The sequence below is a fragment of the Schistocerca nitens genome, chromosome 2 (genome assembly GCF_023898315.1).
Source record: "Schistocerca nitens isolate TAMUIC-IGC-003100 chromosome 2, iqSchNite1.1, whole genome shotgun sequence".
NCBI lineage: Eukaryota > Metazoa > Arthropoda > Insecta > Orthoptera > Acrididae > Schistocerca > Schistocerca nitens.
Window position 1 is genome coordinate 439399872 of NC_064615.1, and position 22699 is coordinate 439422570.

General features: G+C 37.3%; 1 protein-coding gene across 1 annotated transcript in view; it reads right to left on the reverse strand.

Annotated features, from left to right (window-relative positions):
* Positions 1-22699, reverse strand: part of LOC126236308 (ATP-dependent zinc metalloprotease YME1L-like) — a 95628-nt gene that overhangs the window by 2481 nt on the left and 70448 nt on the right. The window contains exons 10-12 of the mRNA XM_049945518.1: positions 20435-20660; positions 4000-4151; positions 3547-3693 (exon numbers count right to left, since the gene is read on the reverse strand). Coding sequence (XP_049801475.1) covers positions 3547-3693; positions 4000-4151; positions 20435-20660 — 525 coding nt within the window. The remainder of the gene's footprint in view (positions 1-3546; positions 3694-3999; positions 4152-20434; positions 20661-22699) is intronic.

Consider the following 22699-nt stretch of genomic DNA (forward strand, 5'->3'; position numbering starts at 1 on the left):
AACATCACATCCATATCCATACAAGAGTTTACAAGCAGTTTCCTCAAAAGCCAACATAAGAATAATCAAGATCTGACTATAGAATAACTAATTAGGTTGAGGAACTGACTAATTTTCAGCAGTTCATTCAAAAGGTCTTGTAATCAACATCAAAGCAATGAGTCTGCATCTTTTCAGTGCTATTATTCTGAGTATGCTCTAAACTATTTCAATGAACTTTTGGCTGTAGGGTTAGTCATGGCAGAGACCATGGCAATTTTTTAAAAAAAATTTCAAATCTCATTTTTCAAAGTAAACAAGTATTCAAATTAAGGACTGAAGTTCTTTTTGCTGATGTTCTGATAATTCTCACAGTCTTCTTACCACGCCATATTAGATTAAAAAGTGAGTTTTTGATGAAAAGCTACATCAGGTTGACCAATCACAGAGTGATTATTCACTACATTTGGCCAACACAGCAGCAGTTCAAACCATTAGTTGTTACTGATTAAAACAATGGTGACTCGTGTGATGTTCTGATTACTAGTCTTATGACAACAACACTGAGTCAGAGACCAATTAGCTCATGGAACATTTTCTGAATTAATTAAACATACTGGGAAAACTGTATAGAAAAATTCTTAAAGTGGTCACCCACATTGTCGATACAAATAACTGAAGCTTTTAAGACAAACAGAAAAAACTGAATACAAAATTCCTGTAACCAATGGGTGGTTGATTAGTAGCTGGCCTATACACAGTACATAGAGGCAAGCCCAATTGTGATTTCCATGCCTGGTATAGGAATTTTTTTCTGGCTTTAGGGCATCTTTTGTGTATTCCATAATGGATGAAAATAATGCAAAAATTATGTTATCACAAAATATTTTTTACTATTACTTCAAGGTCGACTAGAAGGTACTAACCAAAGATGAGCACTGTATCTGTATTAAGTTGAAGCAACAGGCACAATGTGTAATTCTGGTTTGTTTAGCTTGTTGAACATGACATTTATCAGTGGCCCTACAAATCCTTTATGAGATGAAAGTGGTTAAAACACAAGTATATAAAATGTAGGCATACCAAAAGCCAAGTACATAAAGTCACATTTCCTTCCTCAGATTCGCACACACAGTCCCTCTCCATGATTTAATACTTAAAACTGTTAAAATAATGTGATTGTTCAAATGTATTATTAAAATACAGGAGTAGAAAAAGCACAAAACAGTCTGGTAATTGTGGCTGATCTCTCTCTCTTTCACACACACACACACACACACACACACACACACACACACAGGTAGAATATCAGACAATGCACAAAATTTTGAAACATGTACCACATTAATATCATTCCTACTTAAAATTGTAGGCATGTCTGCTAATCAATTGGTCTCCACCTTTTTTCCATGATGTAAAATACACCCAGTTAAATTAACGACGAACTATAATCTGCACATCATAATCATCATACACTGGTAGGAGTTTATACGTGAGGATGATACTAAGCATCAGGGGACTGTGATTTATTTAAAGATACATACGTTAAGTGGACTTCACCATGCCTAACAGCCAGAAGGTAGTGTTGCATTGTCTTACAGTTACTTTTATCGATCATGTGTTGTCTATCATTCCCACTCACTCTTCCTCCCCCAAACACGTTACAGAGTTACTCAACAATGACATTATAGCATGCAGCACACTGGACCACACTCGTCATGGTACAAGCCTTCTCGGATGCAGTACTGGCTACCTCGTTCTCATGAATTCACCATGTCAAGAACATAGCAGAGAGACACCTCTATTTCCCCATCTTCAAAACTGAAGAAGGATGTTCTATATTGTTTTCTCTACTATGTACAGGTGCTGGATGTGCTGCAGATTGCTGAGGGAATCTCCGCAGATGACGGATTTTAACCTCTGCCTAAGGCTCATCTCACCCACAGCCCTCAGAATTGCACAGAATTGAAGACAAAACACATTAAATTCATTTTGACAAAATGATCAGGACTAATGAGTGAACAACCAATAGTGTCTCCCTGCCTGACCGCATTAGTATATGTTATGTTGATATCTTGAAGCTCATTTAAAAATTTCAAAAATGGATTTTAAAACCATAATTATATGTGAACAGTTTGTTGCACTCTTATCAAGTCTAAAATTGTCCTGTGCTTCATAAACAAACAGGATGTAGCTTTGCTCCAACCCTGAGTCACACTTGGTTCCAATAAATACTACTTTGGTGATGTACTAAAGATTTTGTCATGTGTGTGTGATTTACATAAAGTAGCCTCACGGTTGCATGGATGTTAATTAGAATTTCTAGGGTTTATAATTTCTAAATTGTATTCACAATTTCAGAACCTGTAAATAAACTAAATTTGTTTTTACTCTAGAGACAAATTTAATTCCTTTTTCTGTTGGTAGAAACTAAGTTTGTTGTTACATTCGAGGTACATTTCCATTCCTTTTTCTGTTAGTCAAAATCAAACAGTGGAAAACAGAGGATGGAATAATTACAGTAATACGAAAAGGATATACAGCTACTCATCATATAGAGGAGATGCAGAGTCACAGATAGGCACAACAAAAAGACTGCCAAATATGCAAGCTTTTGGCCAAAAGGCCTTCTTCTAAAGTAAACACACAAGAACAACTCATGTCTCTGGCCCCAGTGGATAGAGACAGTGGCCATAGGTGTACAAGTTGTGCTTGTGTGGATGTGCATGTCTTATGTACTTTAGAAGAAAGCATTTTGGCAAAAAGCTCATGTGTTTGGCAGTCTATTTGTAGAGCCTGTCTGCAACTCAGCATCTTCTCTATATGGTAAGTAGCAATATGTCCTCTTCATAATAATATAATTATTCCTGTTTCCATCTAATATAAGAATGGGACGTATAGGTAACTGGTAAACGTCAGATGAACTGAGGCCCGAGTTTCTCATGGCGTATACAATTTTCAATTGCCTTGAAAATGGCGGGGTGTACTCCAACCAAAATATTGGCGGTTGCTGTAAATATTACCTGGCTGAATTCCTGTTGTTTGAAAAAAAGTCAGATGATCTGCAAATGTCTTATGAATGACAATCAGAAACACAAAAAAATATGCCAAAATTAATAAACAAAAGGAAAAAATCAGTTCGAAAATATATCTGAAATGACTCGAGCATCAATATCTGAACCTATCTCATAACTGTTTAACATTAGTGAGCCATAAAATAACCTATGGTCTACATTACATCATCACAACTTCCACTCAATCAATATGTTTGCATGTCTGACACTACAACATCACAACTTCCATCCAATCAACATGTTTGTCATGTCTGTGACAGACACACACACACACACACACACACACACACACACACACACGTCTTCAAATTGCTGATATGTAATGTACCTTACTTCCCTCACAGCCACATTATTTTATAACTGTGCCGCATTTCTGCAACAATAACTAACCACAATCTTCAATAGCCAAACAGAAAAAAAAGTTTATCTAACAGTTAATGGTTTGCTGTTATTTGTTATTTTGGAGCTACATATTAAATAAAATTATCAATACCTTTAAATCACTTGAGGCTCCAGAAGTTATTTTATCAGGACCGAAGATGAGTTCTTCAGCTGCCCGACCACCCATCATTGTATCCAACATAGCCATGAGCTGCGACTTCGTAACATGGTAACGCTCTTTTTCTGGTATATATGCTGTCTAAACAAAATATTTAATACATATAAAATAGTATCTGAGTGACGCCACACACGGACGGAAATGAATGCTCGTTTACATAAATTGTCTAAGTAAAAACTTAACACGCTGATATATATTACAATGTTGTTTGTGTGTTATAACAAACAAAGGGCAAGTGGTCTTGTCCCCCTTTCTTTTTCTTTTTTTTAACTTTCTTGAACCTTTATGGAAAAATTCTTAAACAATAATAGTGTTAAAGTTGACTATCATGTTATAATAAAAGTATTAATATATTATTTCTTGAATTGTTAACTTTATTCAACTTACATGGCCAAGGGATGGACCACGAGGTATAATAGTTACTTTATGTAGTGGATGTGAATCTTTAGTGTAATAAGCCACAATTGCATGACCACCTTCATGGTAAGCTGTTATTGTATTTGCTTCCTCATCAGGTATTCTTGATTTTCTTTCAGGACCTAGTATGAAATGAAAATGACGACATGAATTCAGATGGCTTGAAAATGTCTCATCATTACACTTACACACTCTTTGTAGCAAACTGTTTATACACTTGAAGTACACAAGTTAAATATGGGAAAATTATCTTTGCACTTGAGCTCTTTGGAAAAGACACTAATTCTATCACTTTAAGTTATTAAACTTTGCTAACTGTATGCGGTGTGTGAAAAAAATTGGCAAGATGTTTAAATGGTGCACATGAAACAAAATTTTTGGTCCCTGGGAACAAGGTCTAGGTTAGTTTCAACAAACTAGAAGAAATTAAAAAAAGAACCTCAACAATGACATAACTGCTGTAATAATCCATAACTCCACTTACTCAGTAAAAAAGAAAATGAAGTCAATACATTTACAATCGGAATGTTCTTGTTGATTCCTAGATATATTCAACTGTGGAAATTCATAAAAAGTTAGCAGTCAGTAGCACAGAAAATGATACAGATCATAAGATTCCTTCTTGTCCTAATCTAATTTGTCTGTAGCATCAGAGCAATAGGCAACTTTTCATTTGATCATTTTAAAAATTCATCAGTTCTAACCCTCTCCATCCACTCTCTTCCTTTTTTTGATCAAGAAATCACAAATTTGATGAAATCATGTGGATATTTTTAATTTTTTGTGCTTTTTGTTATAAAGGAGCGTAACATGTCAGGGGCAAGCAAATTTAGAATTTCTACTATTTACTAGTGTTATGTTTACATTTAGTTACCTTCTTGTGAGCGATCTAAAACTGTTCACCTGCAGGTACTGACATGATATGAGATACACAATTAGAAAAATAATCCATTGGCTCACAAACTACAGGCAGAAGTCTTTCCAGCCAACTCTTAATATTTTGCTATTTTTTACTGAATTTTATACAGAATGTATGTCAACTCTTCTTGTAGTGTAAGTGATGACTGATCTTATTCCTCATTTGATATCCTCTTATCCTTCAGCAATACTGACCTATGTCTTCATCAAATTCGTGCAAAATTTGAGAAAAAGTTACTCCTTTACATTAGCATATGTAAAGTATTATGCTTTATCATACCGATAAGAAAACTTCTTTAATGGAGTGCTTCCAGATGTTCTGCTGGGTTGTTGTTTCCATTTCAAGCACAATATTTCTATGACTGAAACAGTGGTCTTCTTCATGTGCTGCAAGATTTGGTGGCTGGTGAGATGTTAAGCAATTGAATGCCAAACCCAAAAAGTTATTTAAATTGAAACTTCTATCTCTCTTTATTAGGTTTTCTGACATATTTATTTCGACAGACTCCTTAATTACGCTGTTCCCGAAAATGTGTGTTCACATCAAGACACCTGCGTAGTAGTGCTTTGCGACAGCTGATTCGCTTGGTTGATTTAGTTGGCTGGGTCACTGATGTTCCTTGTACCTTTGCTTAACTGTTCTAATAGTCTGCCCCATGTTAACAAATGCCACATGTGCACCATGTGCACAAAATTTGGTATACACTGGGCTTTTGGAGACCTAGTTCATTTTTAACATTACAAAGAATACTTTTGCTCTTAGCTGAAGGGAGCAAAATACACTGGATGCCATGTCTCCATAGAAGTCTACCGATCTTTCCAGATAGTGAGCCATCATAAGGCTGTTAAGCAATTATTGTAGTCCCTTTCTCAGTTTTAATCTCATAATCTCCACCTCTTTCATGGGTGTTCTTGATTTTGAATGCAATGCCTGTTCAGTTTGATGATGTGAGTACCAATTCCTACAGAACATTATTCATAGATGTTTTTTTGGTGATGCGATCCTTATCTGAAAGTGTTTGAGCTCTATGGACAAGAGTCTTTAGCACCAAATTTCTTTGTGACAGCTGATGATGATGGCTTGAGATGCAGAGATAGAGATCAGTGTGCATAGATTTTCTATATACATTGTGATCCAGGGATCCATCTGTTTTCCTTTTCTTGAAGCTTTTCTATTCCAGTAAGTCAAGCTTTTTATGAAACATCATTAAGGGCCTGAAGACAAGAGCAGCAGCGGCACCACAACTATAGGACTTCCTAAGACACACAAGGAAGGACTTCCTCTGAAACCCATGATTAGTAATACTGGCACATTGTAATAAATTAATATGTCTCACTATGCCAGAGATCAGATTGTAATATGTATTGTTAGCATCACATCAGTAATTTCATGTTTCAGATGTTTACAAACAACTTAAGGAGTGAAGTCTCATTGTTACCTTTTTGTGTTTCGTCTGTCTTCACGTAAGGAAGCCATTTTCCTTGCTCTTTGTAATTTGGTATAATATTAAGATTATTTATGTTCAAACATGTTTTTCTTTACTACTGAAGTTATTAATATCCTTTATTAATCATGGACAAGGAATTTTTTTATATTCCAGCTATTTAATTATGTTGAGAAGTGACTGGTTTGGTGATGTGTTGATTGCATGCCATCATGTGTGTTTTTGCAAGTCTAACTTTAAAGTCTAAATATCTTATTATGAAGCTGATTATTGTTTCTGTGCAATACAAATCATTTGCTGCATTGTATCTTATTATTACAGTCAGCTGTGAACAAGTTATTCCACTCCCCAATAATGAGACTGCACCCGACACTAAAAGTAATTAGAAATTACAGGTAATGGATCAGTCCTTGGCCAAGTAGGAGTTATAATACTATTTAACATAGAAATTCTAATTATTCAGTCTTCAATGAGCTCCTGCTGTGGTCACTGTGATGTACCCCACTTCCAAACAATTAGCTTTTGTAGGATTATAGTTCAGGGTGTATACATGGACAAGGAAAAAAAATTCCTGAATTTTTCCCAGATTTCCCAGTTAAAAATACATTTTCTCCCAGGTGAAAATACACTTTTTCCGTGTTAAGTGACAGTATACTCTTCCTCGGCACTGTAAGTCATCAATCCTTTGAATGTTTATGGTTTTATATACCGACGTAGAATTTCCCGGCACTTTAGAAAATGAAACTCAGTGGGGGGGGGGGGAACCTTTTGAAAGACCTTTGATATGCAGCAACATGTAAGCTGCATATTTTCGTATTACGAAGGTATAAATCTGAATCCCAGCAAACAACACATGTCACTTTCCGAAGCATTGAAATCGAGATTGCAATGCACTTTTGCAACAAGCGTCATAGCACATTCACGTGATCTCGCCGGCTGATGATAGCAATAGGACACGTGATGTAGTCAGCTAATCACTCTTAACTAGTGCGAATGCACAAATAAGAAAAGTTAATGGCTTAAATTAATATACATAGGATTCACATATAATATTGGTCTCTAAAATCAATAAGTTGGAAGAGAAGTTAAGCTTCCACATATAATGTTGATCTTTCTTGCGCGTGTTACACTTTAAGATACATCACACAAATGTGCCAGTAAAATTTTTAATAACGATGCAAATGTCTCATCTTCTGGGCTCGAAATTCTTCTAAATGGTCGTCCTCAAAGAGTTGATTTTTAAATGAGAGTCAAACGCTTTGTGATTTAAGAAATTCATTGTACATTCTCGCATATAGTTCATCTTGCGTAAAAGGAAATCTGCTTTGAATGTAACGCTTTTCAAACCACCATTCGAAATATTTTCCCGCGACCTGTTAGAAATAGGTTCGTTTCAGCAGTTGCAAGAAAGCGTCAGATAAGTGGCGTCACCGCGCTTGCGCAGCTACGATGACGCAGGAAGCCCATATGTTTGTATGTGTAAAACATTAAAAGATCTTACATTATGTCATAAAAGAAACAAGACATCAAGAGTGTAGAGATTTCGCAAAACATACTAAAATGCATAATTCGGCTTAAAATGCACATCCGTATGTAAATTTTCTTGAAGTACTAGTACTAATGTTTGGTTCTTAATTATAGCATAATGCCATACGTGCACTAAAATGCAGCAAACAGTTAAAACTAGCCAATAGTGTGAAATTAAACACTTCGTTTCAAATAAATTGACTGTCTCAGTAGAAAGGATTAATAAAAGCCAAACCTCTTTAGCAAACTGGCAAAAATAACTTCATTGTTCTTTAAGGCGATTAATGCTTGACTGTCAAAGGTGGAAATAAAATCTGAAACTATTAACATACTTTAGCCTGCTGTAATTATGCGAATGTATTTTAATTCATTTGATAGCTCCCGGCCACAAAAATCCGTTTTGTTATCATTTAACGTGATAGCAATAAACGAAGAGGAAACAACAAAATCACTGAACGTAAACACAGGTCATGTGGAGACGACCCACCTCCCCACCACAACTCGGACTGCTCTGTGCATCAGCCCAGGATCTAAGATATTTCTGAACAGGGGCAATATTAAGTAGTGGTGCCCAGCCACACATCCGTAACCAGAAGCGGGAGAGGTACTACTCACACGCGACTCAACTGCGCATGCGCGTGAGCCCGCCTGCAACTGCTCAAACGAATCTAATTTAAACAGTTGTCACGTCACGCTCATCGGAGGCAATTTGTTGTTATAAAGCATTGCATAGTGTTCCTAAAGCCTTTGACACACTTTACTGTTGGCAGACGCTTGTATGAGCACTGTTTTGTTGTTGTATATGGCACATTTCTTTTGCAACTTAATTTATTTTCGTTTTTTCCCCTCCGGTTCATGCTTTGTTGCTGCAGTATTAATCTGCAGTAGCGGGATACAATAATATCCTTTGTTAGAGTATTGGTTCTTACCAGTCAAAATCACAAAAAATTAACTGAAAACTAAAACAATGAAAAATTCTTGGAATTCTAAACAATTCCTGGGTTTTTCCCGGTTTTCTCCCGGATGAAAAAATTCCGGGGTTTTTCCTGGATCTCCCGGTTGTCCCGGGTCGTATACACCTTGTAGTTGAATCACTTTCTTACAGTGACATTCTTTTGATGGAATGCATTGCGTTAGTGACTCTGTGAGTTGACATTACATAGTTTTTATGCACATGATATGTAAACTTTATTACAATGTTATAAGTTTTTTGGCTTTTATTTCATGCTCTAAAAAAATAATCTGCTGTGCACTGAAAGCTAAAGATCAGATGTACCAAAAGAGATTCTAGAGCAAAAAGAAAATGACCTACTGTAAAAAGAAACATAAAATGTCTAACTGAAATAACCAGAAATTTTTAAAAAAAATATTGGACATCTGCTGTCTATGCTACATTACAGAAGAAAAGCTGAGAGCCACATTGGCTATTACACTGGCTTGCTTGTAGAGTGAATTTGCATTATCATATCTATTCAATCAATGTGAGATTTTGTTTAGTAAATTAAAATTTGGAATTTTAATAATTAATTTTAACAATAATGAGAATCTAAATCTTACAAGATGGTCAACTTTGTGTTGCAAGCACACACCATGGTGCGGCGATTGTTTGCAGTTTCATCTTGGTAATGTCGTGTAGTCAGAACAATCTTGCTAAATAATATTAATCATTTTTGTGCTGATATTAACTTCGATTACGTGATCTCACATGCATCATTTCCATCATCTTATCTGTAGTGGAGTAGTGATGTTAATTATGATGACAATAAAAACACACAACAAGAAAGTTAACCCAGTCACTGCCTACCTATCACCTCAAAATACTGAAAGGATGAGCATTTCAATGGTATTACGAAGGAAATGTCAACAAAATTATGATCTATAATGTCAAGTATGCATAATGAAATTTCATGTCAGATAACAAACTTAGCAACCCAAAGTAAAGAAGTGTCTCCTACGTATTGTGAAATGTCATCCGACATAAGTGCTGACTAAGCCACAGGCTACATCTTCTAAAATGGAAATGGTATCCTTTGAAATGTCATTTAACAGTGATGGAAAATTAGATTCAAAACTGACACATGTATTGTAATCTTCAGTTACTGAACTTTCATTTCAGAATGGTGCTTCAGAAAAAGTGATGGAGCCTGAAGTGAACTCATCTGAGAATACATTAGGTGAAAATTTAGCAGAATCAAAAGGACATTTATAATGTTACAATACGAACCAGTAATGTACCACAGAAGCAATACAAAATAAAACAAACAATACTAGACATGGTGCCATTTGTTGTTACCACAGGTAGAAAAAGTATTTATTCCGTACTACATAATGAGATTTTTTAGTAACAAAACAAATCAAGTAGGTTTGTCACCTAAGTACATGTCATCTGGGGTGGGGGCAGTGCCACATTTATGGTCGATTTTCTTATGTGAGTGTCTGTTGGAAGATAAACAAATTCAGGTGTTCACAAGTAATACAAAGGATATGAATAACAAGAACAACAACAATGGTAGCAGTGCAGCGCAGTTCTTTCTGCTGCACTTGAAATTTTACAGTCATGGAATGTCAAAAGACAGTAACGTCAATCCTGTGACACACCCAATGATGCCACTTCTATGCTATACTCAGCATGAGGAATGTGGTCCATAAAGTCTCTTAATTTGAGCAGAGATGGTAACAAATACCAAATCGTTTTCACCATACTGGACCAAGACAATGCTACGATTATGGCACATACATTAACAAGATAACAAACAAGACACTTTCGTAGAATTTGAGTACTAAATTGTACACTTAATATAAAATGGCAAATAAAGGAACCTGCCTTAAATATTGTTCAGGTGGTGAAAGAGCCCCAGTTCGCTATAATAAAAATAAAAAAATTAAGTATAATAGCAAGCCAAGATGGACCGGAGGCAATATAAGGAACACAGTAAACTCGTTACTTTACAACGATGACATGGGCATTAAAGAGGAACTAACTACAGACAATTTTAAACGCCATATTCAGAGTAAAGAGACTGTTCAAGTTACTGTGTTTGCAGTAGTACGAAAGATACAGACTACAACTGTAACAGACATGGATGCCATGGTGAGCACTTTGCCATCCAATTTCTTCAATACAATTTGTGAGGTCACAAAAGCACCCGTATATCCAGTAAAAACCATAGGAGTTATCTGTGTTAAATCACACAATGTCACGATGCAAACACAGGTGGAAGTTAAAATAGGAAATGAAGTGATATAACGCCCATACCTTGTTACAAGTGGACTGGTAGTAGAATGCATTTTTGGCAATGATTTCCTATGACAGGAGGCAGTAATAGACTGCTCTTCAGATAAATGGTTTTTAAATGTCGACAGACAAAGGACTGAAGCTTATCAATCAAAAACAACAACAGAGCAAGGTAATTAATGACAGAGGGTAAAGTCACTTAAGACAAAGACAACATACGTAAGTAGTACGCCATCGCACTGTCACCTGTCAGTTTGAAAATGTTGAAAATCAAGTTAGAGATAAGATCATAGAGTTTACTACTATTGATGCATTGTTATCAGAGCAATTAAAAGAACTGCTTTTAAGTACGTACATGTATGTGGAAACAAGCCTAGCATTATCAACAAATACCAGTACCACATGGAAGTTCGTCCCCACGAAATCTATTATCGTAACGTGCATTCCACCCCATGGGCTAAGAGAGCTATTGTCACTAATCAGGTAATGGAAATTGAGTACATTAATCTGTATGCTACAAAGTTTACTGCAGTAGGTATGATAATTAAGAGAGTAGTAAACAGTTACACACTATAGCTGGCAAGCCTGCTGCCCTGTTGTTAAGTAACACATCAAATTTCACATTCTACATGAATATTGCATTAAACAGATACTAATATTACACTTTCAACCCAAGGGAAATCACAGTGAATGTATCTTTCGAGAATTTAGCCATTTCATTAGAACTCATGCACACAGTAATCAAACAAAATCAATAGAATATTTATAGAGTTTCCTGAAGAGGTAATGAACAATTTGCCACTGTATAACACACAATTTACTCCAGCGGAACTCATATGTAGGACAAAAGGGAGAATGAATGGATAAATCTGCTTCTGTATCTACAAAGAGAAGAGTAGTTCTCAGAAGAAAAGGTAAGAAAAGTGTCACACACACTGACCGAACAGGCACAATTGAGGAAGAACTATTATGATAGAAGATTTTGATAAAAGCAAAAATATCAGGTAGGAGAATACATTCCATTAAAAACTTACCTGAGATCTTCACTTTTCCACACAAAAAAATCTCACCTTAGATCTTCACTTTTTTACACACACACACACACACACACACACACACACACACACACACACAAAGTAAACAGCAACTTTTGTATACTGGTCCTCATCGAATAAGTGAGGATTCCACACAAAGAAAGTTATTTCCTTACCAATCCTAAAACCAATACAATTAATGGGTTGTGTGCCAATCAGGACCTAAGTAGTACTTGTATAAATAATTGATCTTATTTATATCATACGTGATGTTTCATATTTTGGTGTGATTATTAATTATGATCCACAACTTGTGTAACCAACTCTCAGTACTTGGACATTTGTTAATAGTGGAAAGAGAGTTAAAGTCAGTAATATTCAAGTAAAGTTACTCCTTACTTACTGATTATATATGCGAATGATTTACTTGCCTGGCCTTGTACTTTCTGGGCTATTCAAATATTTATTGCTTTATACAGGTATGTTAATAGTATTTATAACATGAGTAAAAATAAAAGACACTGCAGCATTAGTTCGGATACTGCTTGGACAGTACCTGAAACACAGAACCTATGTGCTGTGGTGATCAATGAAGAAATACGCCGACTTATAAACAGAATGAGAAGATTTACTATTTCTGATTACTAGGTTCAGCCATTGCGTCAGGTCCTAACCACCATCTTCAGAAAACAAGGATGAATGCCAATGGTGCAATTGATGTGTTGCTATTTCGTAATCCACTGGTATCGTGAATACAAAGACCTTGGGAACGATGTACTGTTTTTATTCTGGTTCCTGCCTGTGTAGGTGACAGCCTTTACATTGCCTAATTGGAGCCAAGGTGATGTCGACATTTTTTAATACCTGGCATCTCCACCAAACAATGTCATGTAGTAGTGACACACAAGTCCAAATCTGAAATCATGGTCGTAAATGAAGTACAACATGTAGCCATAAAGCACACTTTAACACCACCATACAGTGTGCTGCTACTCATACAAACACTGAATAATACAGAATATGCAAACATCACAATCATAAGAAATTCCGAGAACCTTCCACAAATGATAAATATTAAATAAAAAATAACTCCTGTTAGTCATATTTGAACTGGTGACCCACAACCCATCAACCAGCGATGCTAATTGCTACACCACACTGCACAATGCCACAGCTTGTGGCCATATTAGTTTCCTTCTATAACAATGGTGTTTCAGCAGTTTCTTCCATGCACCTATTAGATTCTTCTTAAGCCAATGTAATAAATGGACACAGGTACAATGCAAAAACAAACCTGCATATTGCTGTGCTTGTTGTGAAAATAATATAAACTCTGTAGATTGAACAAGCACATGCTTATCTCATGAACAAATACATACTTTATCTCACACGAGATGTTGTAAATAATTGTCTGACTGAGCCCCAGTTCTATATTACAACAACTCTAAATAATTGAAATTCAAAGACGTGTCCTGTCCACTGACAGCCCACAGTCAATAACAATATAAAAGGCCCTCTTTATTTTCTGGTCTACAATGGTCAATGCAATTAAATCTGGGAATGAAAAGCCTATGATAAGAGAATGGACAATAAGCTATCTGGAACAAACTTGAAAATTGTAGTTTTCATGTTAGCTATCAACGTTCATCACCTCATATATTTCAGTTTGTCCTTTACGTCCTGGCACCACTTGATGAATTCACTGGTTGTTGTGACATCCTTCATTTTTGAAAATGAGTTTTATTTCTCATCCAGTGCAGTAAGTATCTTCTGACCTGGGGTTCTGGGGTGACTTTTCCGAACTCCCCCATTTTTTGCTAAACCTTTCTGTCTTTTTTTCTTCACCCCTCTTCCTTCCCTTGCAATACTTCTGCCAGAAGAAGAAACCACTGGCTCTGAAAGCTTGCACATGTTTTAACCCTTACATGTGTTTTCTACTGCCACTGCTTGGTGATTACACTTTTTTATCCCTCCAATTACACTTTGTTTATTTTATAGCAATGCAATTCCCTGCTCATCCTAGTGTATGTATTTGATAGCCATTACAAATCAGAAGTCATCCTCTAAAGGTCAGTATTTCATTAAACATACTTGGGGGGGGGGGGATAACAAATATTATTATGCAACTTTTTTTTTTAGTTCGTTCTGCAGAAATGATTAGCATTTTAGTCACCTTGGTTCAGCATGTGCCCTGTTCCTAGTAGGCGTAAGGTCCACCATGGGCTCTGATAACTTGTTCCATGCACAATGGCAATGACGCGTACCTTGCACAAATGGTGCCCTATGGATAGCCATCCATGCTGCATTCACCTGGTTCCAAAGTTGATACGTAGTAGTTGGCATTGGGTCACAGTGCTGCAACTGTCGTTTCACCATATGCCACACATTTTCAACTGGCGATACGTCTAGCGATCTGGCGAGCCAGGGCAAAAGGCCGACACCCTGTGACACAAAGAAGGCATGTGTTCATGCAGCAACATGTGGTCATGCATTGCTTCGCTGAGAAATGGCATCTGGGGTATGGCTACAGGTCGCAGGATGTTATTCACACTAGTCACAGTGCCCTGGACATGCATCAACTGTGATTTGTGGCTGTATCCAATAGCACCCCACACCATAATGCCATGAGTTGGCACTGTATGTCTTGTGTGAATGCGCACCTGTGATGCCCCTCCCCGTTTGTGGCAAACCAAAATGCGGCCATCACTTACAAACAAACAGAGCCTGAATTCATCCAAAAACATTATATGATGTCACTCCTGCTCCCAACGATGTTGTTCCACACACCACTGCCGTCTAGCATGTTTCTGCACATCTGTCAAAGGTAGGCGGAGAAGTGGGTGATGAGAGCACGTAACCCATGCCATAATAAATGGCGACCAACTGTCACTCCTGACAGTGTAAAATGTGTTACACTGTTCCACTGTAGCACCAGAGCCGAGGAGGACGTTGATCTGTCCTGCACTGACGTTTGTATGACGTGTTGATCTTCTCAGGGAATGGTCTGGGTGGTGCAACCTGACCCATCTCGTTGTGTTCTACGGCCTTCCATGAACCATTCTGCATACATTTGTTGCACTGCTGAAACACTTTGTCCCACACGAGCAGCAATTTCCTGAATGGATGCTTCACATTCTCTCATGCCAATAATGTGCCTCCTCCAGACTCACTGATTTGATGGTACAGTTTGCGAGGCATCCTACAAGTCTGCTCAAGTCACACTGATCCTTTACCTCCAATTAATTGTGACAACAAGAGCCACAGGCACATTTTACCAGTAGGTGGTGTTGCACCACAATATTGATGTTGACCTTGAAACTGCGGGGCAACGTGGTTTAAATACTAATCATTTCTTCAGAACATACTAATGTAGATGTCCCATGAATATGAAAGTCGTCTCTTTAGTCGTTCAAAGTGTTCTGCTTTTTCTGAACATGAGTGTATTTTCTTGTAACAGTAATTACAGAGTGTACTACCAGCATTCTGAAAAGACAATGAAGAGCTTCCAGATATGATTTGTATAAGAACTGAGAAATTATCAGCAACTAAGTAGCACTTGTTATTAGCTCTGTGCCAGCCGGAGTGGCCGAGCAGTTCTAGGCGCTGCAGTCTGGAACTGCGCGACTGCTACGGTCGCAGGTTCGAATCGTGCCTCGGGCATGGATGTGTGTGATGTCCTTAGGTTAGTTAGGTTTAAGTAGTTCTAAGTTCTAGGGGACTGATGACCTCAGAAGTTAAGTGCCATAGTGCTCAGAGCCATTTGAACCATTTTATTAGCTCTGTATCACTATTAGAAATGTCAATGCTTAATACTTAGCCTCATGGAAACTCTACCACTTCTAATGCAACACTGCATTTCCTCTAGTTTCTTTTTAGGTATGTTGAGAAGCATATAAACATAATTTTAGTATGTTATCAGGGAAAACAGTCAGCCTGATTAGGCAGACTAAAATTCAACTTACTCAAATTAGTACAAAGATGACTACCACATAATTCTGCATTCCTCTTTCCAAATTAGTCCTGCAATTTTTATTCATGCAATTACATCCTAGAATTTTATTATTAAGGATCATTGTCTTTGAAAGACTAATATGGATTGAAAACTTATTAAGCATCAAAAATCTAGCTGTACAAGTTACATATTTCAACTATGAGGGTGGGTTCAATAAGTCTGATAAATTTCCACAAAAGAACGGAATATCTTTGTTGTGCCTTTGTGGTTGGTACGCTTGATTATTCTGAAGACTGTATAAAGAATTTCAACAACATACAGCATACAGTTCATTGTTGACAGGTGTCTGAATTGGTTAGCATATCAACTGTGGCTGAAAATGGAGAAAACTAAGTTTACGCTGTTATTAAACATTTTCATTTGAAGGGTTGGACTGGCACACAAATAAATAAAGAATTAAGTTCATCTGGACTCTGCACCATCCTTGAGACCATTTACTTTTGGATTAATGAATTTCAATGTGGCTGAACAAGCAGCAGAAACAAAGAACACTCTGACCATCCAAATCAGATCACCAGAAAGGAAACCATTGACAAAATCCACGATATGATGATGCAAGAGCACCAAATAAAAGTTCTTGAGATTGCTGAGACTATATGCATCTCATAATATCCTGCATAGAGAATTAGCTACGAAGAAGCTGTGTGTGAGGTTGGTGCCATGATTACTCATAGTTATCCAAATGTGCATCCAGCACACCATTTCAACATAATGTCTGGTGACCTTTAATCAGTCTGAAAGATTTTTTGTGCCCATTTGTGACTGTTGACGATACTTGGCTCCAATTATTACACATCACAGTCAAAATGGCAGTCAAACCAATGAACAAAGGCTTGTGAAAGTGCACCAAAGAAAGCAAAGATCATTTTGTCAGCTTGGAAAGTGATGGCCACAGGCTTTTCGGATTCCTAAGGAATGACCCTCATTGACTGGAAAAACGCAGGACCTAATTTGACCCTATTATGCTTCATTATTGGATTGTTTGAAACTTTTGTTGGCTGAAAGATAAGATGGTTTGTGTGCAAAAAAGTGCTCTTTCACCAGGATAATGCACCATTTCTTTCATCACTCATTATGAAAGTGCATGAACTGGGCACTTAATTGGTTCTTAATCCACCCTATTCACCAGACTTAGCCCCAAGTTGACTTCTTCCTGTTCCCTAACTTGAAACTTTGACTTGCTGGGAAGACATTTTCATCAAATGAGAAAGTGATAGTTGCAGTCAAGGAGTATTTTGCAGAGTTTGACGAAACTTATTTTTCCAATGGGATGAAAAAGCTGGAGGATTGCTGGACTAAGAGTATATCCCTCAAAGGAGATGTTCAAGAAGTAAGAGGAGTTGTTTATGAAACAAACATTTTTTCCTGCTTTTTTATCAGATTTATGAAACCACTCTCACATACTTAAGAATAAAACTAAAATCAAATGCTTTTCCTGAGTCCTGTAACACAACTGATTTTTCACTAGCTATCAGCAATTCATATGAAATGTTACTGCAACATTGATACAATAATTGAGGAAAGTGCAGAAAAGAAGACAAGGAAATTATGGAAGGGCAGATAAGAATAGGCCACTATGAGAAAGGAAGGGTATGCACCATTCAAAGACACAAATAAACATATTATTTTAGTTTGGATATCGAACCTGTATTTCTGAAAACTGAGCTAGTATATTTCCTTACCCCTCCCCCTCAAAAAAAAGAAAAACCGCCACTACTTATGGTGTGTGTGTGTGCGTGTGTGGGAGAGAAAGGGGGGGAGGGGAGTTAGAGAAAGGTTGGGGGAGGGGTCAGTTAATGGTATTATTGATAAAACAACAGCAAATGTCTTACAGCAACAACTTCCCAGTACGAGTGATGAAATAATCTCCTACAAACACTAGAGTTCTGTAGGTAGCTACAAGTGACAAATGTGAGCAATCTCCGAGTAAATTCACTTCTGACAGTATTTTCAAAAGCATTTAAAAAAATATGCTAAGATTATTCATCACCACCACCAGACATAAGTAAAAAGGCATTGGACTCTGAAACAAGTATACTGGCTGAACAGAAAACCTTATCTGTGAATGTCATCTATGAGTCCTTAACCAGTACTGTTTGCCAGCGGGAACATTACATGAACTGACAAAAGGCTTGATAATGATGACAGCAAAATGTTAATGTGGAACTTCCAGCACAATGTTTTTGAGTCATCAGTCTTTAGACTGGTTTGATGCGTCATGCAACTGCTTCTGTTGTGCCAATCTATTCATTTCAGTAGCGCTTAATCCAATAATTGGAAATACAGAAGCGTCCGATCTTACCCGTCGGCTTTGACCCATGACGTCACAAATACCGCGGAAACGACCATAAACAACAATTCCAATATGGCGGATATAAAAACATCGAATACGTATTGTAAACACTGAAATACACAAGTTTCACAAAAAGCCTAATGACTGTAACGGGACAAGCATGGGAAATTGGGGGTTTTTGGGTGGGGAGAAACTAAATATGTCGTTATGCGGTGGGGGGAGTCTGCAGTGCCCCCCCCCCCCATCCCCCCACAGGCTTCATTAGTGTCAAATCAATATTTTCGAATCATAGGCGGCCGCTGCCGCGGCCGCATTCCAAAAAAAAAACTCCCAACCTAACCTCAAGTGGGCTACGCTACAGATCAATATGTTCATCAAATTGCTTCATATTACGTATACATGTTCTTTAAACAAGAGTACATCAAACCATGTATTAGGTTTTCCGCGCCGTAATGACATCACACACCACAACACGCTTACGTCACGGGTCAAAGCCGACGAGTAAGATCGGACCTTTCTGTTGACCCCAATAATTTGTAGGGTGTATTCTAATCTCTGTCTTGCACTGCACAGCACCCTCTAACAAAGTTGAAATTACTCCCTCTTTTTGACATGTCCTCTCATCCTGTACCTTCTTGTATGTATTTTCTAAATATTTCTTTCCTTAACAATTGTGTGGAGGGCAAACTCATTTTGTGAGTCTACAAATTTTAAGAATATTTTTATAGCGCCACATCTCGAATGCTCTGATTCTTTCATTTCTCAGTGTCAATGATTCCCTTTTATACATTCTTAGAAATTTCTCTGAAAGTGAGGCCTGCGTTTGTTATTAGTAGACTTCTTAGAGGGAAGAACGTCCTCTTTGCCAGTTGTAATCTGCTTCTTATACATTCTTTGCTGAACAGTAGATGAAAAAGACTTCAGCCTTGCCTTACACTATGTTTATTGAGAGCACTTCTCTCTTCGTCTTTCATTCCTATTCTTTACTATTGTACAAGTTGTAAATAACCCCTCTTTACCTGTATCTTACGACAATTTTCCTGAGTGTCTGAAGCATCTGCCTCCATTTTAGTCTCTAACATTTGCTGTGTTGACAAATCCTATGTAGGTGTGCAGATTTTTTGTAATTCTTCCCTAAATTATAAAGCACAATGTCATAACTGCATACCTTCCCTAAAGTCAAATTGATTGTCATATAACACATATCAAATTTCTTTTCCATTTTTCGGTATATTATTCTTGCAGCTAACTGTATGGCAATTATTGCATTTATCTGCATTTGTTAGCTTCAGGAGTGGTGGGTGATAAGTCTTCTGAAAGTTAAATTGTATGTCTCCAATCTCAGATTCCATATATCAATTTGAATAATTATTTGGTTGCCAATTACTCAAATTATTTAAGAAATTTCACTAGATCGTTGCAAACCTTCCAAAGCACTGAAAAAGTCACATTCAAAAATTGGATCCTGGAAGTCTTCCCAACAGACACTCATTTCTTCTTATATCATGTCAGCAGACAATTCTTTCCAATTGTAGTGGTCTCCAAAGTACTCTTTCCACCTATTCATCCTGTTCTCTGAATTTAGTAGTGAATTTCTTTTGCACTCCTAATGTTGACATCCTTGCATCTTCAGTACATCATCACTGGCTTATTAAATAATCTGCTAAAATCCTATTTCAGCAATAGGAAGCAGGAAGTAATTTTGGAAAAGTGGACTGCAAACTGGGTGCCCCAGTTGAATAAGGCTAGGAATTACTCATCCTGGGATCTGTCCAATTCCTTTTCTGTTGTATTTATTTTTTCTGATTTATGCTAACAAGCCGCCCACACCCACAAACAATTAGTATAAACTTACAAAGTTTCCATTTACTTGTGCACAAAAAAGGAGAGGGAGTGATGTGGCAGGGAGTAATTAGGGATGAAAATATTGCACTTGCTTACCCATAAGGACTTTGTCTCTTGCATTTTCAAGGTGCTTCATGGAAACAGAATCAGCACCATCAATAGCTGCTCTCAGTGCAGCTTGGTTCACCATATTTTCAAGATCTGCTCCTGTGAAACCAGTAGTACCTCGAGCTAACATTTCAACATCTACATCCTTGCTGAGTATACGGCCCAAGTATAGGTCAAGGATTTCCTTACGTCCTACATAATCTGGCACAGGCACCTGAAAACCAAAGAATGTTCCATTTCAAAACATAAGCATTGGAAAAGTCTAAGAAATCAAAACGCTAGTAAAAATATGTGTTTAATATGTTCCAATCAGCTGTTTTTATTTTTGTTGCTTGGATGCATAATATATTATAGATTTCAGAATTATATAACTCTACCTTCAGACAACCATATGACTGTCCGATCACTCAGTTACTTAATACAGTGAGCATTCAAATGGCGTACACATAAACAATGTATTTTGAAAGCCTACTTTACATGTTCATAGGTAAAAAAGACATTACCAACAGATACTGACATTCATTCATAAACCTGTCTGACAAACTAACGGTGTTATGAAACATGCAAGTCAAGCTTCTAAAAAAACTATACTAAAGTCAAGGTATGTATGTCTAGCTAATGTCTTCTTTAATGATGTTAATAAATCTTTCAAAACAGGATTCATAAATGAATTAGTACATGCCTCTAATTACAGTGGGGTCTTGCACAATATATCTTCTCTGTGAATGGTGTTCAGTTTCTTCATTGTGTTCCACAGTAGATTGTTGACAGTCCTAATGTATGTGTATTGTCTTTCTATAATTCAATCTAATTCAAATAACGATTTGAATGAGTTTTGCCTTGTGCTAGTTTGATATTACACAACAGCAAGCATATTAAGGGGCACTAACTGTTGACTAACACAAACTTTTGATATAGCTGTTCTACAGCAGCTTGCATGTTAGTGGTACGTGAACAGTCCAGAGAAGGAGGAAGGGGTGAGTTTATGCAAGATAGTTGTAAGTATCTCTATTGTAGTGAAATAACTTAACATACTTGTTAACACTATCAATTTGACACACTGATGAACCAAAACATTATGACCACCTTTTCAATGGTGAAGTTCTTCACTTTTGGAGAACAATACAGCAGTGATTCTGTGTGGCATGGATTTAACAATTTATTGATATTTTTCTGAAGATATGTGCCAACAGATGTTTATGCCAATTACAAAATTTCCACAAATTACAGGCTGGTGATTTGTGAGCACAGAGGTGGCACCTGATGGCATCCCAGACATTTGCCATTGGATTCAGATCAGGTGAATTTCATGGCCAAAACATTAATCTATGTTCACCATCAAGTTCCTCCAACCATTGTACCACAAGTTTGGTGCTGTGACACACAGTTATCCTGCTGGCAGATGCCATTACCATTGGTGAAAACTTCAAGCATGAAGAGGTGCAAGTGGTCCACAATAATGTTCAAGTAGTCCACAGGTGTCATGTTGCCTTCAATAACTACCTAACATGAGTTCATGGTGTGGTGGATATTTTGAGCAGTGGATGTTTTGAGCAGCCACTCACCTGGATGACAGTATATCTCAACGTGACAATCGAACTACTGTGATAAGAAAGGTAATGCATCCAATCAGGTGAACATGGGAACATGCAGGACTTGCCTGTTACAGAGGCCCATGTTCAACACCGTGCACTGAAAAGTGTGCTCCGAAACACTTGTGTCTGCACCATCAGACTGACTGATTGGAAAGTTGTAGGGACATCTAAAGATGAGTTATGCAACTCTGCACTCAACAACATATTATATACATAAACAACAGACAGTTGATCGAAACATTTCAAACACATATTAATAATACAAGGGTAAGTCAGTTATTATCCGCAAAGTGGTTATAAAATTTTATTGTAATCAAATAGGAAACTTACAAGAACTTTTTCGACATAGTCTTCTTGCGTTTCAATGCACTTGGTCCATAGCTGTACAAGCTTCCTGATGCCCTCATAAAAGAAGATTCTTGGTTGAGCTGCAAGCCAGGAATGCACCGCTTCTTTCACTGCATCGTCCGAGGTAAATTGATGGCCCCTCAATGCCTGTTTGAGTGGACCAAACCAGTGATAGTCAGAAGGGGCAAGATCGGGACTATATAGAGGAGGATCCAGTACTTCAAATTTGAGTTCCTGGAGCGTTTCAGCAGTGTGGGCAGCAGTATGCAGACGGACATAGTCGTGCAACAACACAACACCTTTTGACAGC